Raw genomic sequence first — 20,118 nt, forward strand, 5'->3', positions numbered from 1 at the left:
TTATCTGATGTTTCTTTAATATTTTAAAGATTATTTCTTTCCTTCATCTTCTATTGCTTACACCTTTTTATAAGTGCTGATAGAGACATTCAATGGTGTATGTAAGTTTTTCAAATGTAAATTAAATTCTTCCTCCAACAAATCTGTCCCCATGGTTATTACCTGGCTGGTGAGTTTTAGGTTGCCTTCCCAAATAATCTTTCTATCTAAGAGATCAATATCCACTCAAGCTTCATTTTTATCAACTATATAAGTGATCCAAAAATCCTTTATTATATTACACAGCTGAGGCCAAGAGATTGAATGTTTAACACAACACACTTCAATTGATAATGCCATGTTATTATGTCAGCTTTCCCAACAAAACCAGGTTGTTCTCATATATCATACATTTTTCATAACCTGAGTAGGCATCAGAGACTTATCTTTCAGGCCACTCTGGGTTCCATCTGCTTTAACATAAAAACCATATGCCAGGGGAGGAGTCAAGATGGCGGAGAAGTAGCAGGCTGAGACTACATCAGAAGGGGAGATAAAAAGCTTCCAGGACAAATGAAAACTGAAAGAATTTGCAAACACCAAACCAGCTCTACAGGAAATATTGAAAGGGGTCCTCTAAGCAAAGAGAGAGCCTAAAAGTAGTAGATCAGAAAGGAATAGAGACAATATACAGTAATAGTCACCTTACAGGCAATACAATGGCACTAAATTCATATCTCTCAGTAGTTACCCTGAATGTTAATGGACTAAATGTCCCAATCAAAAGACACAGGGTATCAGAGTGGATAAAAAAACAAAACCCATCAATATGTTGCCTAAGAGAACCTCATTTTAGACCCAAAGACACCTCCAGATTTAAAGTGAGGGGGTGGAAAACAACTTACCATGCTAATGGACATCAGAAGAAAGCTGGGGTGGCAATTCTTATATCAGATCAATTATATTTTAAGCTAAAGACTATAATAAGAGATGAGGAAGGACACTATATCATACTCAAAGGGTCTGTACAACAAGAAGATCTAACTATTTTAAATATCTATGCCCCTAATGTGGAAGCAGCCAACTATATAAACCAATTAATAACAAAATCAAAGAAACACATCAATAATAATACAATAATAGTAGAGGACTTTAACACTCCCCTCACTAAAATGGACAGATCATCCAAGCAAAAGATCAACAAGGAAATAAAGGCCTTAAATGACCCACTGGGCCAGATGGACATCACAGATATATTCAGAACATTTCATCCCAAAGCAACAGAATACACACTCTTCTCTAGTGCGCATGGAACATTCTCCAGAATAGATAACATCCTGGGTCATAAATCGGGTCTCAACCAGTATCGAAAGATTGGGATCATTCCCTGCATATTTTCAGACCACAATGCTCTGAAGCTAGAACTCAATAACAAGAGGAAATTTGGAAAGAATGCAAATACATGGAGACTAAACAGCATCCTTCTAAAGAATGAATGGGTCAACCAGGAAATTAAAGAAGAATTGAAAAAATTCATGGAAACAAATGATAATGAAAACACAATGGTTCAAAATCTGTGGGACACAGCAAAGGCAGTCCTGAGAGGAAAATATATAGTGGTACAAGCCTTTCTCAAGAAACAAGAAAGGTCTCAAATACACTACCTAACCCTACCTAAAGGAGCTGGAGAAAGAACAAGAAAGAAAGCCTAAACCCAGCAGAAGAAGAGAAATAATAAAGATCAGAGCAGAAATCAATGAAATAGAAACCAAAAAAAAAAAAAACAAACAAACAAAACAAAACAATAGAACAAATCAACGAAACTAGGAGCTGGTTTTTTGAAAGCATTAATAAGATTGATAAACCCCTGGCCAGACTTATCAAAAAGAAAAGATAAAGGACCCAAATAAATAAAATCATGAATGAAAGAGGAGAGATCACAACTAACACCAAAGAAATACAATTATAAGAACATACTATGAGCAACTCTACGCCAGCAAATTTGACAATCTGGAAGAAATGGATGCATTCCTAGAGACATATAAACTACAACAACTGAACCAGGAAGAAATAGAAAGCCTGAACAGACCCATAACCAGTAAGGAGATTGAAACAGTCATCAAAAATCTCCAAACAAACAATAGCCAGGGCCAGACGGCTTCCCAGGGGAATTCTACCAAGCATTTAAAGAAGAACTAATTCCTATTCTCCTGAAAGTGTTCCAAAAAATAGAAATGGAAGGAAAACTTCCAAACTCATTGTATGAGGCCAGCATCACCTTGATCCCAAAACCAGACAAGGATCCCATCAAAAAAGAGAATTATAGACCAATATCCTTGATGAACACAGATGCGAAAATTCTCACCAAAATACTAGCCAGTAGGATTCAATAGTACGTTAAAAGGATTATTCACCATGACCAAGTGGGATTTATTCCAGGGCTGTAAGGTTGGTTCAACATCCGCAAATCCATCAATGTGTACAACACATTAATAAAAGAAAGAACAAGAACCATATGATCCTCTCAATAGATGCTGAAAAAGCATTTGACAAAGTACAGCATCCCTTCCTGATCAAAACTATTCAAAGTGTAGGGATAGAGGGCACGTGCCTCAATATTATCAAAGCCATCTATGAAAAACCCACTGCAAATATCATTCTCAATGGGGAAAAACTGAAAGCTTTTCTGCTAAGGTCAGGAATATGGCAGGGATGTCCATTTTCACCACTGGTGTTCAACATAGTACTAGAAGTCCTAGCCTCATCAATCAGACAACAAAAAGAAATTAAAGGCATCCAAATCAGCAAAGAAGAAGTCAAACTATCACTCTTCGCAGATGATATGATACTATATGTGGAAAACCCAAAAGACTCCATTCCAAAACTGCTAGAACTTGTACAGGAATTTAGTAAAGTGTCAGGATATAAAATCAATGCACAGAAATTAGTTGCATTTCTCTACAACAACAAGACAGAAGAAAGAGAAATTGAGGAGTCAATCCCATTTACAATTGCACCCAAAACTATAAGATACCTAGGAATAAACCTAACCAAAGAGGCTAGGAATCTATACTCAGAAAACTATAAAGTACTCATGAAAGAAATTGAGGAAGACACAAAGAAATGGAAAAATGTTCCATGCTCCTGGATTGGAAGAACAAATATTGTGAAAATGTCTATGCTACCTAAAGCAATCTACACATTTAATGTAATCCCTATCAAAATCCCACCCATTTTTTTCAAAGAAATGGAACAAATAATCCTGAAATTTGTATGGAACCAGAAAAGACCTTGAATAGCCAGAGGAATATTGAAAAAGAAAGCCAAAGTTGGTGGCATCACAATTCCGGACCTCAAGCTCTATTACAAAGCTGTCATCATCAAGACAGCAAGGTACTGGCACAAAAACAGATACATAGATCAATGGAACAGAATAGAGAGCCCAGAAATAGACCCTCTACTCTATGGTCAACTAATCTTCAACAAAGCAGGAAAAAATGTCCAATGGAAAAAAGACAGCCTCTTCAATAAATGGTGTTGGGAAAATTGGACAGCCACATGCAGCAAAATGAAATCGGACTATTTCCTTACACCACACATGAAAATAGACTCAAAATGGATGAAGGACCTCAATGTGAGAAAGGAATCCATCAAAATCCTTGAGGAGAACACAGGCAGCAACCTCTTCGACCTCAGCTGCAGCAATGTCTTCCCAGGAACATCGCCAAAGGCAACAGAAGCAAGGGCAAAAATGAACTATTGGGATTTCATCAAGATCAAAAGCTTTTGCACAGCAAAGGAAATAGTCAACAAAACCAAAAGACAACTGACAGAATGGGAGAAGATATTTGCAAACGATATATCAGATAAAGGGCTAGTGTCCAAAATCTGTAAAGAACTTAGAAAACTCAACACCCAAAGAACAAATAATCCAATCAAGAAATGGGCAGAAGACATGAACAGACATTTCTGCAAAGAAGACATCCAGATGGCCAACAGACACATGAAAAAGTGCTCCACATCACTTGCTATCAGGGAAATACAAATCAAAACCACAATGAGATATCCCCTCACACCAGTCAGAATGGCTAAAATTAACAAGTCAGGAAATGACAGATGCTGGCGAGGATGCGGAGAAAGGGGAACCCTCCTACGCTGTTGGTGGGAATGCAAGCTGGTGCAACCACTCTGGAAAATAGCACTCCTCAAAAAGTTGAAAATAGAGCTACCCTATGACCCAGCAATTGCACTACTGGGTATTTACCCTAAAGATACAAACATAGTGATCCAAAGGGGCACGTGCACCTGAATGTTTATAGCAGCAATGTCCACAATAGCCAAACTATGGAAAGAACCTAGATGTCCATTAACAGATGAATGGATAAAGAAGAGGTGGTATATATACACAATGGAATACTATGCAGCCATCAAAATAAATGAAATCTTGCCATTTGCGACAATGTGGTTGGAACTAGAGGGTATCATGCTTAGTGAAATAAGTCAGTTGGAGAAAGACAACTATCATATGATCTCCCTGATATGAGGAAGTGGAGATGCAACATGGGCAGTTAGGGGGGTAGGAGAAGAATAAATGAAACAAGATGGGATTGTGAGGGAATCAAACCATAAGTGACTCTGAATCTTACAAAACAAACTGAGGTTTGCTGGGGGGAGGGGGGGAGGGAGAGGGGGGTGAGTTTATGGACATGGGGAAGGGTATGTGCTATGGTGAGTGCTGTGAAGTGTGTAAACCTGGCGATTCACAGACTTGTACTCCTGGGGATAAAAATACATTATATGTGTATAAAAAATTAAAAAAATTATATTAAAAAAAACATATGCCATCCCTTATGAAGAAATTTTCAGTGACACAAGCTTCTGGGCATATATTTAATGCAATGGGCATTTGTCTCTCAGGAGGCAACGTAGTATTGACCCCCTAATCTGTCTAAACCTACCCAAAGGTACCAGGGAGAACTACATTTCTAAGCGATCCCAGGTTGACTATACCTTGGCTTCTTGCAAAAGCCAATGATAGTGGCCTCCTCTAGCTTTAGCCATGATTCAATATCACATCTGAGAGGAGCAACTGACAGTGTTATACTCTTGTTCTGAAATTTTCCCTCAGAAGGTGTTCTCACAGACAATATCCTTCCTTGAAATCTTATTCCCATTCAATATTCCACATTTTCACCTTTTTTCCCTTTTATGACTTTTCTTAACATAGACTCTTGCTTCCAAAGTGGGATTTTTCTGGGGCACGTGGGTGGCTCAGTTGGTTAACCATCTGCCTTTGGCTCAGGTCATGATCCCAGGGTCCTGGGATCGAGCCCCACAATGTGGTTGGAGTGGGGGAGTCCTTGCTCAGTGGGGAGCCTGCTTCTCCCTCTTCTGCCTGCCACTCTGCCTACTTGTGCTCTCTCTCTCTGACAAATAAATAAAATCTTTTTTAAAAAAAAGTGGGATTTGCTGATTATACTCCACTTTTCTTCTATAAGGCTGGTGTGCTTCCTTGGTTTCCAGAACTTTCCCTTCTGTCCATCTCTAGGGAGAAGGAGTAGGTTTAATGGTTTGGTTTTGTTTTGTCTTTGTATTTTTTTTTTTTTTTTTTAGATTTTTATCGAGAGAGAGAGCATACACAAGTGGAGGGGCAGAAGAAGAGGGAGAAGCCGACTCCCCATAGAGCAGGGACCCCAATGTTGGCCTCGATCCCAGGACCCTGGGATCATGACCGAAGCCAAAAGCAGGCACCGAACTGACTGAGCCACCCAGACATCCCTAAAGGAGTAGGCTTGGAAAGGTGTCATAGAGTAGCACAGAGTTGATGGTCAATTACCTGAGAAGTGAGCAGGACATAAAGATTTAAAAGAGAGAGACAGAAAACTTGTTTATAAGATACAGCGAAGACCTAAAGTTTGGAATGTGTATTGGAAGGGAGAAAGGAAAGAGAAAAATGGATCAAATCACAAAACAACAAGTGAACAATGACAAGGGTTCTAGTCAACCTGAATGGTATCCCATCAATACAGTAGAAAAGCAAAATGGATAAAGGTCCTATATGTGGCTGAAATTTTCTTGTCATTCCTGAGAGCATTACTTAGTGTAATTTACATGTCCTAATACACATATATCGTCGTGCACATTTCAGTGATTATTTTAGTAACAGTTGTGTAACAATTACCACAATCTAGGTCCAAACATCATCCTCATCCAGAATGGTTCCTTATGGAACTAGGAACCTTTCCTCTAGGAAACTAGTTCTGCCTTTTGTCCCTAAAATGGGCCTTTCCTAAAAATTTTGAAAATTTGGAAATGTAGAACATGTTGCTTTTTCTTTTGGCCTGACTTCTTTCACTCAGCATGACTCAGGACTACTGTATTTAGCAGCAGAAGTAGCACAACTGTGTTTAGCCATCTGAGCAATAGCGTGACTCAGTCCTATATGTTTCTTTGACTTACTCAATAGTATTCATTTTATAAAAACAGCATGTTTTGTTTATCTGTTCACTAACTGATAGACATTTGAACTATTTCCACTTCTGGAGAACATTAATAATGTAGCTAGGGATTCTCTGTATGCCTTTCTATGGACAGATACTGTGTATATCTGTAGACACCCAGGAGTAGAATTGCTGAGTCATATGAGAGGTGTGTACTTAACCTTTTCAAGAAACTACCAAACTCCTTTCTAACACGTCTGTACGCTTTACTTGTCCACACCATCCCTGATGAGTGCTATTGTCAGTTTATTTATCAAGCCCATTATAGCAAGTGTATCTCCATATTTCATTGTGATTTTAATGGGCATTTCCCCAGAGACTAGTGATTTTGAGATCTTTTCATGTGCTCATTAGCAATCTTTCCATCTTTGATAAAAGGTCTATTCAAATCTTCTGCTCATTTTTTATATTTGTAGTGTCTGTCTTCTTAGTATTGACTTGTAATTCCTCTTTGTAAATTGTAAATGCAAGTCTGTTATCAGTCATATGATTAGCAGTTATTTTCTCATAATCTGTGTTTTGTTTATCATATTTTTTTAAAGATTTTATTTATTTATTTGACAGAGAAAGAGATCACAAGTAGGCAGAGAGGCAGGCAGAGAGGGAGGGGAAAGCAGGCTCCCCACTGAGCAGAGAGCCCAATGTGGGGCTCGATCCCAGGACCCTGAGATCATGACCTGAGTCGAAGGCAGAGGTTTAACTGTTGTAGCCACCCAGGTGCCCCTGTTTATCATGTTCTTAATAGTGGTTTTGGGAGAGCAAAACCTTTGAATTTTGATAAAGTTCAATTTATCATTTCTTTCTTTCTGTGTATAATGCTTTTGATGTCATATTTAAGAAACTTTTACCAACCTAAGTTCATGAAGATGTTCTCTTGTATTATCTATTACAAGACTCATAGTTTTAGCTTTTACATTGTACGGGTGATCCACTTTAAATGTTATAAGATAAAGGTCTCAACTAATTTCTATTTTTATTTTTTTACCTTTTCACAGAAATATGTAATTGTCTCAGCAGCTTTTATTGTAGAAATTATATTTTCCCTATTGAATTACCTTGGTATCTTTGTTGAAAGTCAGTTAGCCATAAATGGAAGAGGTTATTTTTGGACTTCTGTTCCTTTCATGTATAGTTTACTTTACGCCAAAACTGCATTGGCTTGATTACTGTAGATTGATTGTATATTTTGAAATCAGATAGTGTAAGTCTGTGGCTATTCTAAGTCCCTTTTATTTCCATATAAATTTTAGGATTAACAACAAATCCTACTAAAAAAGCTTGATAAGGATCTTGGTAGAAGATATATTGAATTTACAAATCATATAATTTGTGGAGAATTTCCATCTTAACAGTATTTCATCATCAATCCATGAACATGGACTGTCTTTCCAACATGCCTTTAGATTTATCTCAACAATGCTGTATGTTTTGGTTTGTATATTTTGCCCTAATTTTGCTAAATTTATTCCTAGTCATTTTGTCATTTTTTAAGCTGTGGATGGAAATATTTTTATTTTTGGACTGTTCACCACTAATATAGGAATATACAACAAATTTTGTTTCACCTTGGCAATCACTAGCTAGTTTTTATAGTTTCTCAAAGACTACTTAGGATTTTCTACATAGAAAATCATATCTTCTTCAAATAAGTACACTTTTACTTCATCTTACCAACGATGCCTTTTGTTGTTGTTGTTCTTTTATGTACTTTGTTGCACCGTATTGAAAATCCAGTACAATGTAAACTACAAGTGCTGAGAGCATCCTTTTCCTGTTCTTGATCTGATGGAAGCACTCAGTCCTCACTGTTAAGCATAATGCTAGCTGTTGGTGGTTCTGTAGATGGTTTTTCAGGTTAAAGAAGTTTCCCTCTATTTCTAGTTTGTTGAATCTCTTTCTTTTTTTTTCCCCCATAAATAGACATTCAGTTTTATCAACTGCTTTCTCTGTGTTTAATGAGATCATCATGTGGCTCTGTCCTTTACATAATATGATGTATTATGTAAAGTGATTGGCTGTCTTCACATTCAGTTTGAAGGACTGTTTCACCAGATATATTATCCCTGGTCAATAGGTGGTCATTTATATCCCAGTACTTCAGAATATGTCATTCCTATTTCTACTGGCCTCTATTGCTTGTAATAAGAAGTCAGCTGTGAATGATACATCATTTCCTTTTATGAAACGAGTGTTTTTGCTGCTCTCAACATATTATTTGTCTTTCAGCAATTTGGCTGAAAATTGTTCATTACCTACCCTGATAGCTGATCACCCTGACCTGCCATCTGCGAAAACCCTGTTAAGTTGGTTTAACAAGCCCCCCACCCTTGATGTCTTCTCCTAATAATTTTCCATCCACTCTCCTCATTGGCTATAAATCCTCATCTGCCTTTACTGCACTAGGAGCTGAATTGAGCCCCCCTCTCCTCCCTATTGTGTTAGTCCTGACTCCTATCACAAAGGCCCTAAACAATACTTTCCTTTCCAGTTTAGCAAGTATCAGGATTTTTTTTTCTTTGACAGTCTCTATATTTATTTTTTAATTATATTAAAAATTATAAAATTATATTTTAAAATTATCTGTTTGTTTTAATGCTATACTGTAGTACCTCTGGATTTTGGTATTGACTCTGAGGACTTTTTTTTAAAATAACATACCTAGACTTTATTCACTGAACCTATTTCTCTTAAGTGTGTGGTTCCTAATGTCTGTGCATGATTTTTGCTGTGATTCTTCATTTCTGTATGGCTTCATGTCATCCAGTGATTTGCATAAACACCTAAGCCCATAAGCCTTCTTGCTGCCTTTGCCTGTTGACCTGAACACAGGTTGGGGTGAGCCCCAGAAATTCAGGCAGGGCCCAGGATTTCCTGTCAGCCTGGACATTCTCCAGGTCTCCTCTATGTTTGCGAGTAGTTTCAGAGATGTGCAGAGAGCCTACCCAGCCCTTCTTTCAGGCCCTCTATTTCTTTTTCTGGTGAATTTCTGGCTTGTTGGCTTACAGCAACTGAGACCACAACTTTACAGCTTGTATTGGCTGAGCCAAGATGGTTCCTCATTCAGTTCCCACGGTGCTTGATTCTTTTATTAACGCCACACCAAACTCACCCTGACCTCTCTTAAAGCAAGCCTCCTGCTTGTCATGGCCAGCCCTACTGTTCTAACGTGTGTCCAGTGTACTTGGGGGGCTAAGTAACATCCACACCAGAAGGCCACTGACTCCTACTTTTCTTATCCTCCTGCAACAACAGTTTTTAATGAATAATTTCTCTCAACTTGTCCACTTCAGCGGATTCTTAGAGCCCTAAATAGTGTTTTTCAACATTTTGCTTAGATTTTTTTTAATTATTTTTTTTTATTTGGGGGGGGAGAGAGAGAGCATGCGCTGGGGGAGGGGCAGAGAGAGAGGGAGAGAGAAAATCTCAAGCAGACCCCATGCTGAGTGCAGAGTTAATGACATTGGGCTGGATCTCAGGACCCCAATAATCTTACCCTGAGTTGTAATCAAAAGTCTGGTCCTCAACTGATGGAGCCTTCCAGGTGCCCCACATTTTGCTTAGATTTTTACTTTTTGGGAAAAGAATTATTCAACCTCCTCATATCACCAGAACCTAAAGTCTTATCTCCTTGGTGCCCCTCTTTGCCACTTTGAAAGCGTGGTTTCAGTCAGGAGTAGAGAAGAGGCCACATGTATAATATAAAAGAAGGGAAAGAATTTTGAAAATAGGGATTCCTATGACAAATTGAAGGGTAACCAATGAATGAAATAAAATAAAGGCACTGTATTAACAGGAATAATTTTTTTTTCTTTTTACTGAAATAATTTAAGTGAATATTTTCATGAATCAATTATAAGTCATGGATTATAGTTTATTTTTATCAAAGGAAAATTCCATGTCTTTATATCACTATTATGTGAATGTGCTCATTTTATAAGACCCCAAATTTCATATTAAACATCCTCTCTGTGTCTAATAAAAATTATAGGGCAATAGGTATGTTAGGACTGAATCTTTGTTCTGTTGAATTAAAACGTCAAAGGAAGTACTGTCTAAAGAGAATTGCAAAATCATTCAACAAAAAAGTAGTCCTGCAAGTTACTGCACAAGGCTTCAAGAACTGTGCTTCTGATATTTTCACAAATAGACTGAGAAAGAAACAGAAAAAAAAAAAAAACTACATAAAATGCAAAATACAAAATGAAAGGAGTTGGCATGACGTACTAGGAAAAGAAGTGAATGTCTGAAAGCACAACGCAGGCTTTCCTGCCTTAGCTAAAAATCAAAATAAGCAAGCCTCAGACACTATTCTTGAAAAGTTCTGGAATGTGCAGAGTGTCTTCTCAGTGATCCTTCCTGAGGAATCATAAACACAGCACGTTGTTCACCCTTTCTACCCTCTAGGTGAACTTAGAATACAAAGAAACACCTGTTAATAGAAGATCTCCTTCATAATAGAAAGCAGATTGAAACAAATATTCAGATGCTGAGGTTTCTAGAACAAAACACTTTGTATCATGATGTAGTGAAAGGCTGTGGTCTAGCTGGTCACCTGTGTGTGGCATTGGAAGCAGTGAGGCTCATTCTCCATTATTCGATTGAGGTTTATGCTGTGGACCAAAACTTCCCTTTCTTCAAATGTATTTTGCTATCTAAGTCAGGTGTGAAATATTTCAATCCATTTTTTGGAGACAAGCACAGTTCTATTGTAATTTTATTATAAATAAGAACCGTTAAATGAATTCACTATTTTCTGAAACCTTCTTAGCTAAAATTATGGCACTCTCTCTAGCATTTCCTGCTCAAAAATAAAAGGAGAAAAAAAGAGTGCAGAGACTACTAGCCATAAAAATACCAAATACCAATAAATTCAGCATTCAGTTGTTGCATGCTGAGCCTCAAAGGCATTGTCATAGTCCTGGAAGCCCTTCATGATGTCTCTGCTTGTCGCTCAACTTCCTGTGCTACTCTCTCCAGACTGTCACATTCTGCATCCCCAAGAGCCTTTTCCTTTCCCCTGTCCTCAGGGTCCTCACACATGCCCTTCCCTTCTCCATTAACTGTGTGTAATCCATTGTCTTTGACCTGCCACCTATCTTTCACTCCCAGCTTGAGTGTGACCTAAACCAGGGGACTTTTTTTTTCTTTTTTTAAGACTTTATTTGACAGAGAAAAAGAAAGCACTAGCAGGGGAGCAGCAGAGGGAGAGGGAGAAGCAGGCTCCCTCTGAGCAAGGAGCCTGATGTAAGATTCGATCCCAGGACCCTGGGATCATGACCAGAACGGACGGCAGATTCTTAACCTTAACTGAACCACCCAGACACCCCGACCAGAGGTCTCTCATTGTTGCTTATGTTCATTTTCAGTAGTGCCTGCCACATCATGTCGGTATAGATTTCCTTGTTATTAATAATATTCCTCCTCCAATGGCACATTCCAAAAAAAAAAAAAAGAAGAAGAAGAAGAAGAAGAAGAGGAAGAAGAACATGGGCAAGGAAGAAGAAGAGGAGAGGAGAAGAAAAGGAGCCCACTTTTTATTTACCAACTTGAACTTAACCCCCAGGTCCTAGGACCATCCCAGGGACCACGGGAGGCTTTCACTAATTATTTAGAAATGAATGTTTTTCTCCAGATTATTATTTTCCCTAACCAAGTTTAGAAATTAATTCTGTTATTATGATTATCAGCAAGTGGTCTTAGTTGGCTCACTTGTGTAACTCTTGTGGAAAGGATACTGAATTTTCCAGATTTTTCTAAACTCAGATTTACATATATTCACATGTCATCAATCCAGAGCTCAGTTTGCAAATTGAACTTCATTTTAAAAAGACCTAAACATAAAATAAAAAGACCTAAACATGAGTATTCATGACATTAGTTTGTACTAAATATCACCAAACTTATACATGTGGCTCTATTTTTTTGTCTGCCTAGTTTGAATAGTTAACATGCATAATAGAGAGATTGAGAAAGATAGTCTAAGAAATATATATATTTTAAACTTAATTTATTAATTTAGAAAATTGCTTTGTTTAAATAAGAACTACTTTATTATAGGGAAATATATATACTTGTTATTTAACTGTGTATATATTTTTTATTACTTGTTAAGCAGCTAATCATGATTTCTAAACAAGGGTTTCTTTACCACTTCCATAACATGATCTTTGACCATTGTAATGAAAAACCATACACTGAATCAAGGATGATTTCATGTATTAATGACCATGTGGTACCACATACCAAAGCCTCAAAATACAGGACCTCTAGAAAAATAAATAGTCATAAAGCAAGACAAGGAGATTCATTAATCATAATTCATTAATCATAACTCTTTCCCTATAATATTTGGGATTCTAATATTAAAGAGACATAATTTCAAATTAAACTAGCTTTAAAAAAAAACAGCTTATTTTTGGTTCATATATCAGAAAAGGTCGGTGATGAATTTGTCTCCAGCATACATGGAAACAGTATCATCGATGATATTCTCCCCTTTCCTGGCACTGTCTTCTTCTCATGGTCCTCAGTCCTGGAAAGACCCAATGCAGACATAAGATGAGCAAATGTCAGATAGAAATTGACTTGTCTAGATCCTCAGGTAATTAAGAGCCACTCTTTCCCATGCTCATAAGAGTCACCCTGACTATACCAACTTGGATAACTTGCCAGTTCTTAAACCAAAGAGTCCAGACCTGAATCTCACTCCCATTGTTGGAGCTAAGACCAGCTGTGAAGGGGATAAGCATCTCTCAGAGGAAAACGAGAGGCTCTTACTAGAAGCCAAGCTCAGGATACCTGTGGGTTGACATGCTTAGTCATGGTCAACTTAGCAGTCATTCATATATAAATACCACGTGAACAGTTGGTTATAGTTTAAATATGATGAGTCTTTCTGTATGAACTATGCCTTTTATTGAATCCTTGCTTCATTTATGAGACTCCAATCTAGGTGTTTTGTTTTGTTTGTTTGTTTATTTATTTTTCCATTTATGATCCAACCTTCTTTACATTTGTCCTTTTACGGAAAGCCTTTGTTTTTCAATTTCTCAGGCACAGGAAAAAGATTGAGGAGAGAAATAAGCCATAGCCAGATCTAGACGTGTCATATTTATTTATTCATTTTTGTTTTTATTTATTGTGGGAGCAAGGGGTTGCTGAGAATGTCTGGAACATGTTCATATGGGAATGGTGAGAGGAAGGAATTGTGGGAGGGTGAGATTAAATTCCGTGAAGAGGACTGTAGTATACGGCAGAAAATATATACAAATGCATGGCTTAGAGTGTCTTACCATTTATGTATCATAACACTTCAGGAAAACGATTACAAATCGTAGGTTTTTTTCTACTGTCTAGTAAATTGTAGACAACACACGGGCCTTTCCATGAACACCAAGTTCTCCTTTGTCCTCCTTGATTCAGGAGGTGGACATTCCCTGTGCTTTGGGAACAATTTCACATGCCTTCATCTCAGACATCATTGGTCACAGTCATTGGTCCCAACTATGAAATCCCCACCAGAGTTTAGTTTCCAAGTCTCTCACATGGGACATTACCATTTTTTCTGGATATCCAGCCGATGTCTCTGTTCCCTTTTCGAATCTTTGACCACCAATAATTTCTTCACCATAGTTTTGTTTGTACATGTAGGGACTCAGTTATGTTGATTTTCTGCCCGCTGTGTCCCAATTTAGTGCTAAGACTGCAAAATAATGCAAAGCTATTTAAAATCACATAAGCGAGGAACTGATTTTTGGCTTATTTGTTAAACTCTTTACCTGCTGTTGGTTTCTGTGGAGCTAGTGGTGTTCCTGAGTATATTAGCTCATCTGAAGTTGGCTGCCTGTGCAGACCAGGGACTGTTTTTCTCACCTGTGCTTTGCAGTGCTCTCTGGTATTTATAGCGCATCCCAGATGGGTGCCTTCCTCAATTTAATTATTATCCGGCTTATCCTCCCTTCCAATATCATTCATGAAAATGTTAAATAAGGCCAGCCATAATACCTACATCCCCAAAGCATGTTCCCCAACAGTTCTCAACTTGATGCATTGCCATTTATCATTAAATTCCTTTAGCCAATTTAAGTCCCAGGAAGAATGTTAATATTGAATCCAATTTGAGCTAAATTTTAATTAAGATTTCCTGAGACATTATGTTAAGTGATTTACTATAATCAAAATTGATATCTCCTCTGCTACCCTGCTCTCAATTTTCTAATTTTGCCCACATGCAAAAGAGAATTGGGTTGCTCTGTCTTGACTCGTTCTCCATAAATAGACATCATTCCTTGGTTCTGTTTCTGCAAATAGTTTCCTTCTCCTTTGCCTTTAGGACCATTCTGTCATCCTCCTATAAGTCCCAGAATCATTTTATGAAATGCATTTCCTTCTGGCAACCACATCTGTCGATGTGTATTCGCAAATACCTAATCTCAGCTAACTGAATGCCAATCTCTCAAATTTCCTTCTTTCCTCTCAATTATTTTTGTAGCTACTATTTCTCTGCACATTATTATTCTGAATGCAATTGATGCTAAACATAGAAACAGTGTGCACAGTATATCCCCTTAAAGGTGATGGTGTCTGTAAGGCACTTTGTTTACATTTTCTCAGGATGGTGAGCATGAGCATCTGAATGGGCCACTAATTAACATGGCGCTCTTGAAATTGAATTCAAGTTTCAAGGTAAATGTGCATACTTGCCTTTGATCTAAGAAGGTGCGCCAAGAGTATCCAGGGGCCACCCAACGGCATCCATTAATGATAAAGAACTGTTACTTTATAGAAATGAAATTGAGGGGTTAGAAATACATATGAAAATGTTAGTAAATAAGAAAACATTTTTCTGTAGGTTTACTTATTAAATTTATATATTTTAGTTCTTCAATGGGAAACTTTTAATTGTTTTCCCCTTATGTGTAAACGTACATGAGGCCACCTTTCTTATCTGCATCTATCACTTTTGGAATGAGGAAAATAGAAAATTCTGTGAATGTATGGGGGCGTGTGGGTGGCTCAGTAGGTTGTGTCTGCCTTTGGCTCAGGTCATGATCCCAGGGTCCTTGGATTGAGTTCGGCATCAGGTTCCCTGCTCAGCAGGGAGTCTGCTTATCCCCCTCCCTCTCCCCCGCCCCCTACTTATGTGTTCCCGCTTTCCCTCTCTCTCTCTCTGTCAATCTCTCTCAAATAAATAAATAAATGAAATCCTTTATTTTTTTTTAAAAGATTTTATTTATTTATTTGACAGAGAGAGATCACAAGTAGGCAGAGAGGCAGGTAGAGAGGAGGAAGCGGGCTCCCCGCTGAGCAGAGAGCCCAATGAAGGGCTCGATCCCAGGACCCTGAGACCATGACCTGAGCTGAAGGCAGAGGTTTTAACCCACTGAGCCACCCAGGCACCACCCCCCCAATGAAATCCTTTAAAAAAAAGAAAGAAAATTCTGTGAATGTCTGCAAAATGCATATTATAAGATTTCCCACTAGTATCTACTTCCCCCAGGGATAAATTTATATTTATCAGCCAGTTAAGGAACTTTATTTAACTCATTAAATCATTCTTACCTTAATTTTGCTTTATTGAATTAATAATGGTCATTCTGTTTTCACATATAATGACCCAATATAGTTTTAGCTATTGGATACAAGTTGCTTCAAAAGGACTATAAAGACCTGCAAATTAGCCTTAAGAAAGTTCATGTGGTATTATCAAGGGCCTCTGAATTCGTTCCCTTTTCTCAAAAAAAAAAAATATATATATATATACATATATATACGTATGTATATGTGTATGCATGTATATGTATTTCTTATGCTTCACAGTCTAATTTTTTAGTAAGATATCCTACAACTGGAGATGCATTTTTTGATTTTGGAAAGGCAAAACCCTAGGCCCTTTCTGTCTTTTATAAGTCAGTGTGAACAAGATCATAAAGATCTTTTTTCCTAAAGCTAAGCAGAAATTAAAAGGATACAAGGACAAGAGACTCTCTGAGAGACCAAAGGAAAACATTATGGATGTAAAAGACAAGAGCAGAAGGAAGGATGACAGTAATAAAGACAGACTTCACCCACTAAATTTTCTCCAGTCTCGGTAGGCAGTAATAAGTGTTTATGTGTCCAGAACAGAAGGGTAAGGTAGAGGGGAAAAAATTAACTTTCCCATAGTGATATTCAATTTGCTTTTAGAGCTTTCCTCTTCTTTCCTTTAGTAAATTAAAATAAAGACAGTCTTCAAGATCCAAAATTTTATCACTTTCATAAGAAAAGGGGAAAAAATCCTTCCTGCTGGGATTTCTTCTGAATCAGAGCACCTGTAACCACGCTTCAAGAGAAGAGAGAATGTGCAGAGATCTTTCTTCACCTCTATTTTGTCTTTGGAAGCAGGGGCACTGGGGTAGAAAGCTGAGGCCCAGGAGGATTGACGATGTGGTTTTCTGTTCCAGCTCACAGCCGTGGACGCAGACGAAGGGTCCAACGGGGAGATTACGTATGAAATCCTGGTGGGCGCTCAGGGAGACTTCGTCATCAACCACACCACAGGGCTCATCACCATCGCCCCGGGGGTGGCACTGAGGGTGGGGCGCACCTATGCCCTCACGGTCCAGGCCGCGGATAATGCGCCTCCTGCGGAGAGAAGGTAAGGCAGCATGCAGTCACTGCGGCTTCTCCGCGCTCCCAGTTAACCGTGCCCTGTACACTGAGGAAGTGCAGCAAATGTTCTTTTATTTTGTACACGTCTAAATTAGACCAGAAAATTCTAGGGGCCAGATTCTAAGGAACTGTACGTTCTTTCTTGGTTTAAGTTGTAGGGAAAGGACAATAAAGATTAAACCACAAAATAAGTAACTCTGATTTCACAGAAGTGAGGGATACAGATCTCTGTTCGTAGGGGGGAACTGGGAGATAGCAGAAGCAGGTAGCCAACTGATTGGTGAAAAGCAAGGTTGTTGACAGTGAGAGGTCACAGACATAGCAGTGACCTGAAATATCTTGTGTTTGAAGCCACCTCCCAATGTCCAGGTAATTCAAATGTATACATAAGTACATATATATATCCTCTCTTTGTATATACAAAGTATATATGCATACACACATATATACAAAAAAAATTCTCTATTCTATCCATAAGATTTATTAAAGAATTGATAATTTACCTGTAAAATATATCTATAGGTATCCCACGTATACAACTTCAAATATATAGCTACATGAGGGTGAAGGAGAGTAGAAAACAAAAGACTTCTAACTGTTACAACTGCGTTTATTTAGTGTCCCACCTGAGCTACCCTTTTTATTAATTTCCTGCTTGTTTCCTGATTTTCAGTATACGTTTAAAGAAAATACGAATGAATTCCTGCACTGGTTGGGTTTGTCCCCTTACAACACACTCTGGGGTTCTTCCAACATGAATACTGAATTATTTCTTCAAAACTCTTTTCCCAGCTACATAATATTCTTTCATACGTGTGTTATACTGTGTAAGAAACCCACTGTCGATGGACTTTCAAATTCCGGTCGCTCTTTTACTGACAATGAAGGAATAAATAACACTGAACAAGCATCCTTTTGGATATGTGCAAAATATGTCAATACAGTAAATTCTCATTTACCAAAGGGCATATGCAATTGTAAGTTTCAGCGACAACTGCCAAATTGTATTCCGCAGGGCTCATAACAATTTACAGTTCCAACTGTCAAGTCTGAGAGTGGGTAGTTCTAGTCTCTCCAGCTGTGTGTCATATCAAACATGTGGATTTTTGCCAATCTGATAGGTAAAAAAAAAAAAAAAAAAGCATCTATTTTTTTATTCATTTGCTTTTGAGCAAGTTTGTTTCCTCTGCTTTTGAGCCAGTTCTGTTACTTTTCCTGTAAAGTCTGTGTTCATAGTCTCTACCCACCTTTTGACTGATATGTCAAGCCCAGGCTATAATTATCTTATATTTACTCTTAATGATTTTATAGGTTCATGCTGTGTGTTTAAATCTTTGTTGCATTTGGGATTTATCCTAGGATGCAGGAGGAGGTATCAATTAGCAATAATTTTTTTTTATGCTACTCTGTAATTTTTCCCACACAATATGCTAGATAGTCTATCTTTATCTCACTGATTTGAGACCTTACATTAATTATAATCATATACTTTCTCATTTATGGAAGTTTGATTAGAAACTCTCTCTTCTATCCCATTAGTTCACCCCACTTTTCATGAACTATTGTCACAATTTTAATTTTTAATGTTTTAAACGGTGCTTCATAATATGGTGGTGCTAACTTACGTCAATGATGCTTTTCTCTAAAAGTAACTTGGTTGCTCTTTATGGAAATTTTTGACTACAAATGAGATAGTTCTGTGGATTTATTAACCATATTTTTATTAGGAACACTTTAAATTCATAAATTAATTACTTATGATTAAATTATATGTTTCTGATGTTGAATCTTTCTATCCAAGAACTTTCTCTCTATTCGCCCATACTTTCTTGTGTGTCCTATAGTAATTTTTATTTTTTTAGTATTTTCTTTATAAGAGTCCTGTGCATTTCTTTGTTGATCTGTTTCCGTATCTTTTGCTATTATTGTACATAGACTCTTTTCTCTTTATTCATCTCTCTGGTTAATATTTATATATGTGAAAGTTATTAATCTCTTTTTATTAATTTTAACCCACTTTCTTATTTAATTCTTTTATATTTTTGTAAAAGTTTTCCTATCAGTTCTTCAGTGTCATCCAGGAATGTATTTTATAAATAGTGAAAATTTTATATCCTTCTTTCCATTTTCTTTCCTTTAAGTTCATTGGCTAATGGTTTCAATAAAAGTGCTTGCTTTTTTTTTTTTTTTAAGATTTATTTATTTATTTATTTGAATGAGAAAGAGCAGTAGGGTAGGGTAGAGATGGAGGGAGAAGGAGGATCTCAAGCAGATTCCCTACTAGGTATGGAGCCTGCTATGGAGCTAGATCCCACCACCCTGAGATCACGACCTAAGTCAAAACCAAGAGTTGACCTCTTATCTGACTGAACCACCCAAGCATCCCTGCTTGACTTGTTTTTAACTCAAGTAAGAATGTCTCCCAGATTTTCCCATTATACTGGTTTATGGTTTTAATTTTTTAAAATTATGTTGAGAAAGTGTTTATTCCCATTTTATTGGCTTTCTAAAATAAGAAAATATATACCCATCATCTATGAAGACAGTAATGACTTTCGTTCTTGAGCTGATCATATAATGATTGATCTTGATACAATTCCTAAATTAATCTATTTTGCATTCTTACTATGAATCCCACTAGGCCGTGATGTTTTATTCTTGAATTAAAATGCTAGATTATGTTTGTTCCTATTTAGTGAAATTAGTCTATTCTTCTCTTTTTGAGAAATTCTTATGAAGATGCCATGCAGCTGTTCTGATACCTCATTAAAAGAAAGAAAAACCACAAAAAAGGCAAGAAAGAATTAACCATTTTAATAGCAAGTGTGAATCTGGAGTAAACATCTCTAAAACCAGTGAATAAATCAAAATTTTGTTCTCTGAAAAAGGAGATAAAAAAATAAAAATATAATCAAATGGACAAACTACCACTTCATTTAATCAAAAAAGGGAGAGGAGAATCTGGGTGGTATAGTCGATTAAGTCTCTG

General features: G+C 37.3%; 1 protein-coding gene across 5 annotated transcripts in view; it reads left to right on the plus strand.

Moving 5' to 3' along the window:
• The window catches only part of PCDH15 (protocadherin related 15), a gene marked incomplete at both ends in the record, with an annotated part of 820,110 nt that overhangs the window by 466,081 nt on the left and 333,911 nt on the right, over positions 1-20,118 (plus strand). For all 5 annotated transcript variants that reach the window (XM_080823084.1, XM_080823082.1, XM_080823083.1 and 2 more), the window contains one exon: positions 16,922-17,115. In XM_080823084.1, the coding sequence (XP_080679210.1) occupies positions 16,922-17,115 (194 nt within the window). The remainder of the gene's footprint in view (positions 1-16,921; positions 17,116-20,118) is intronic.

This window comes from Martes martes, assembly GCF_963455335.1.
Source record: "Martes martes genome assembly, chromosome: 14".
Classification (NCBI taxonomy): Eukaryota; Metazoa; Chordata; class Mammalia; order Carnivora; family Mustelidae; genus Martes; species Martes martes.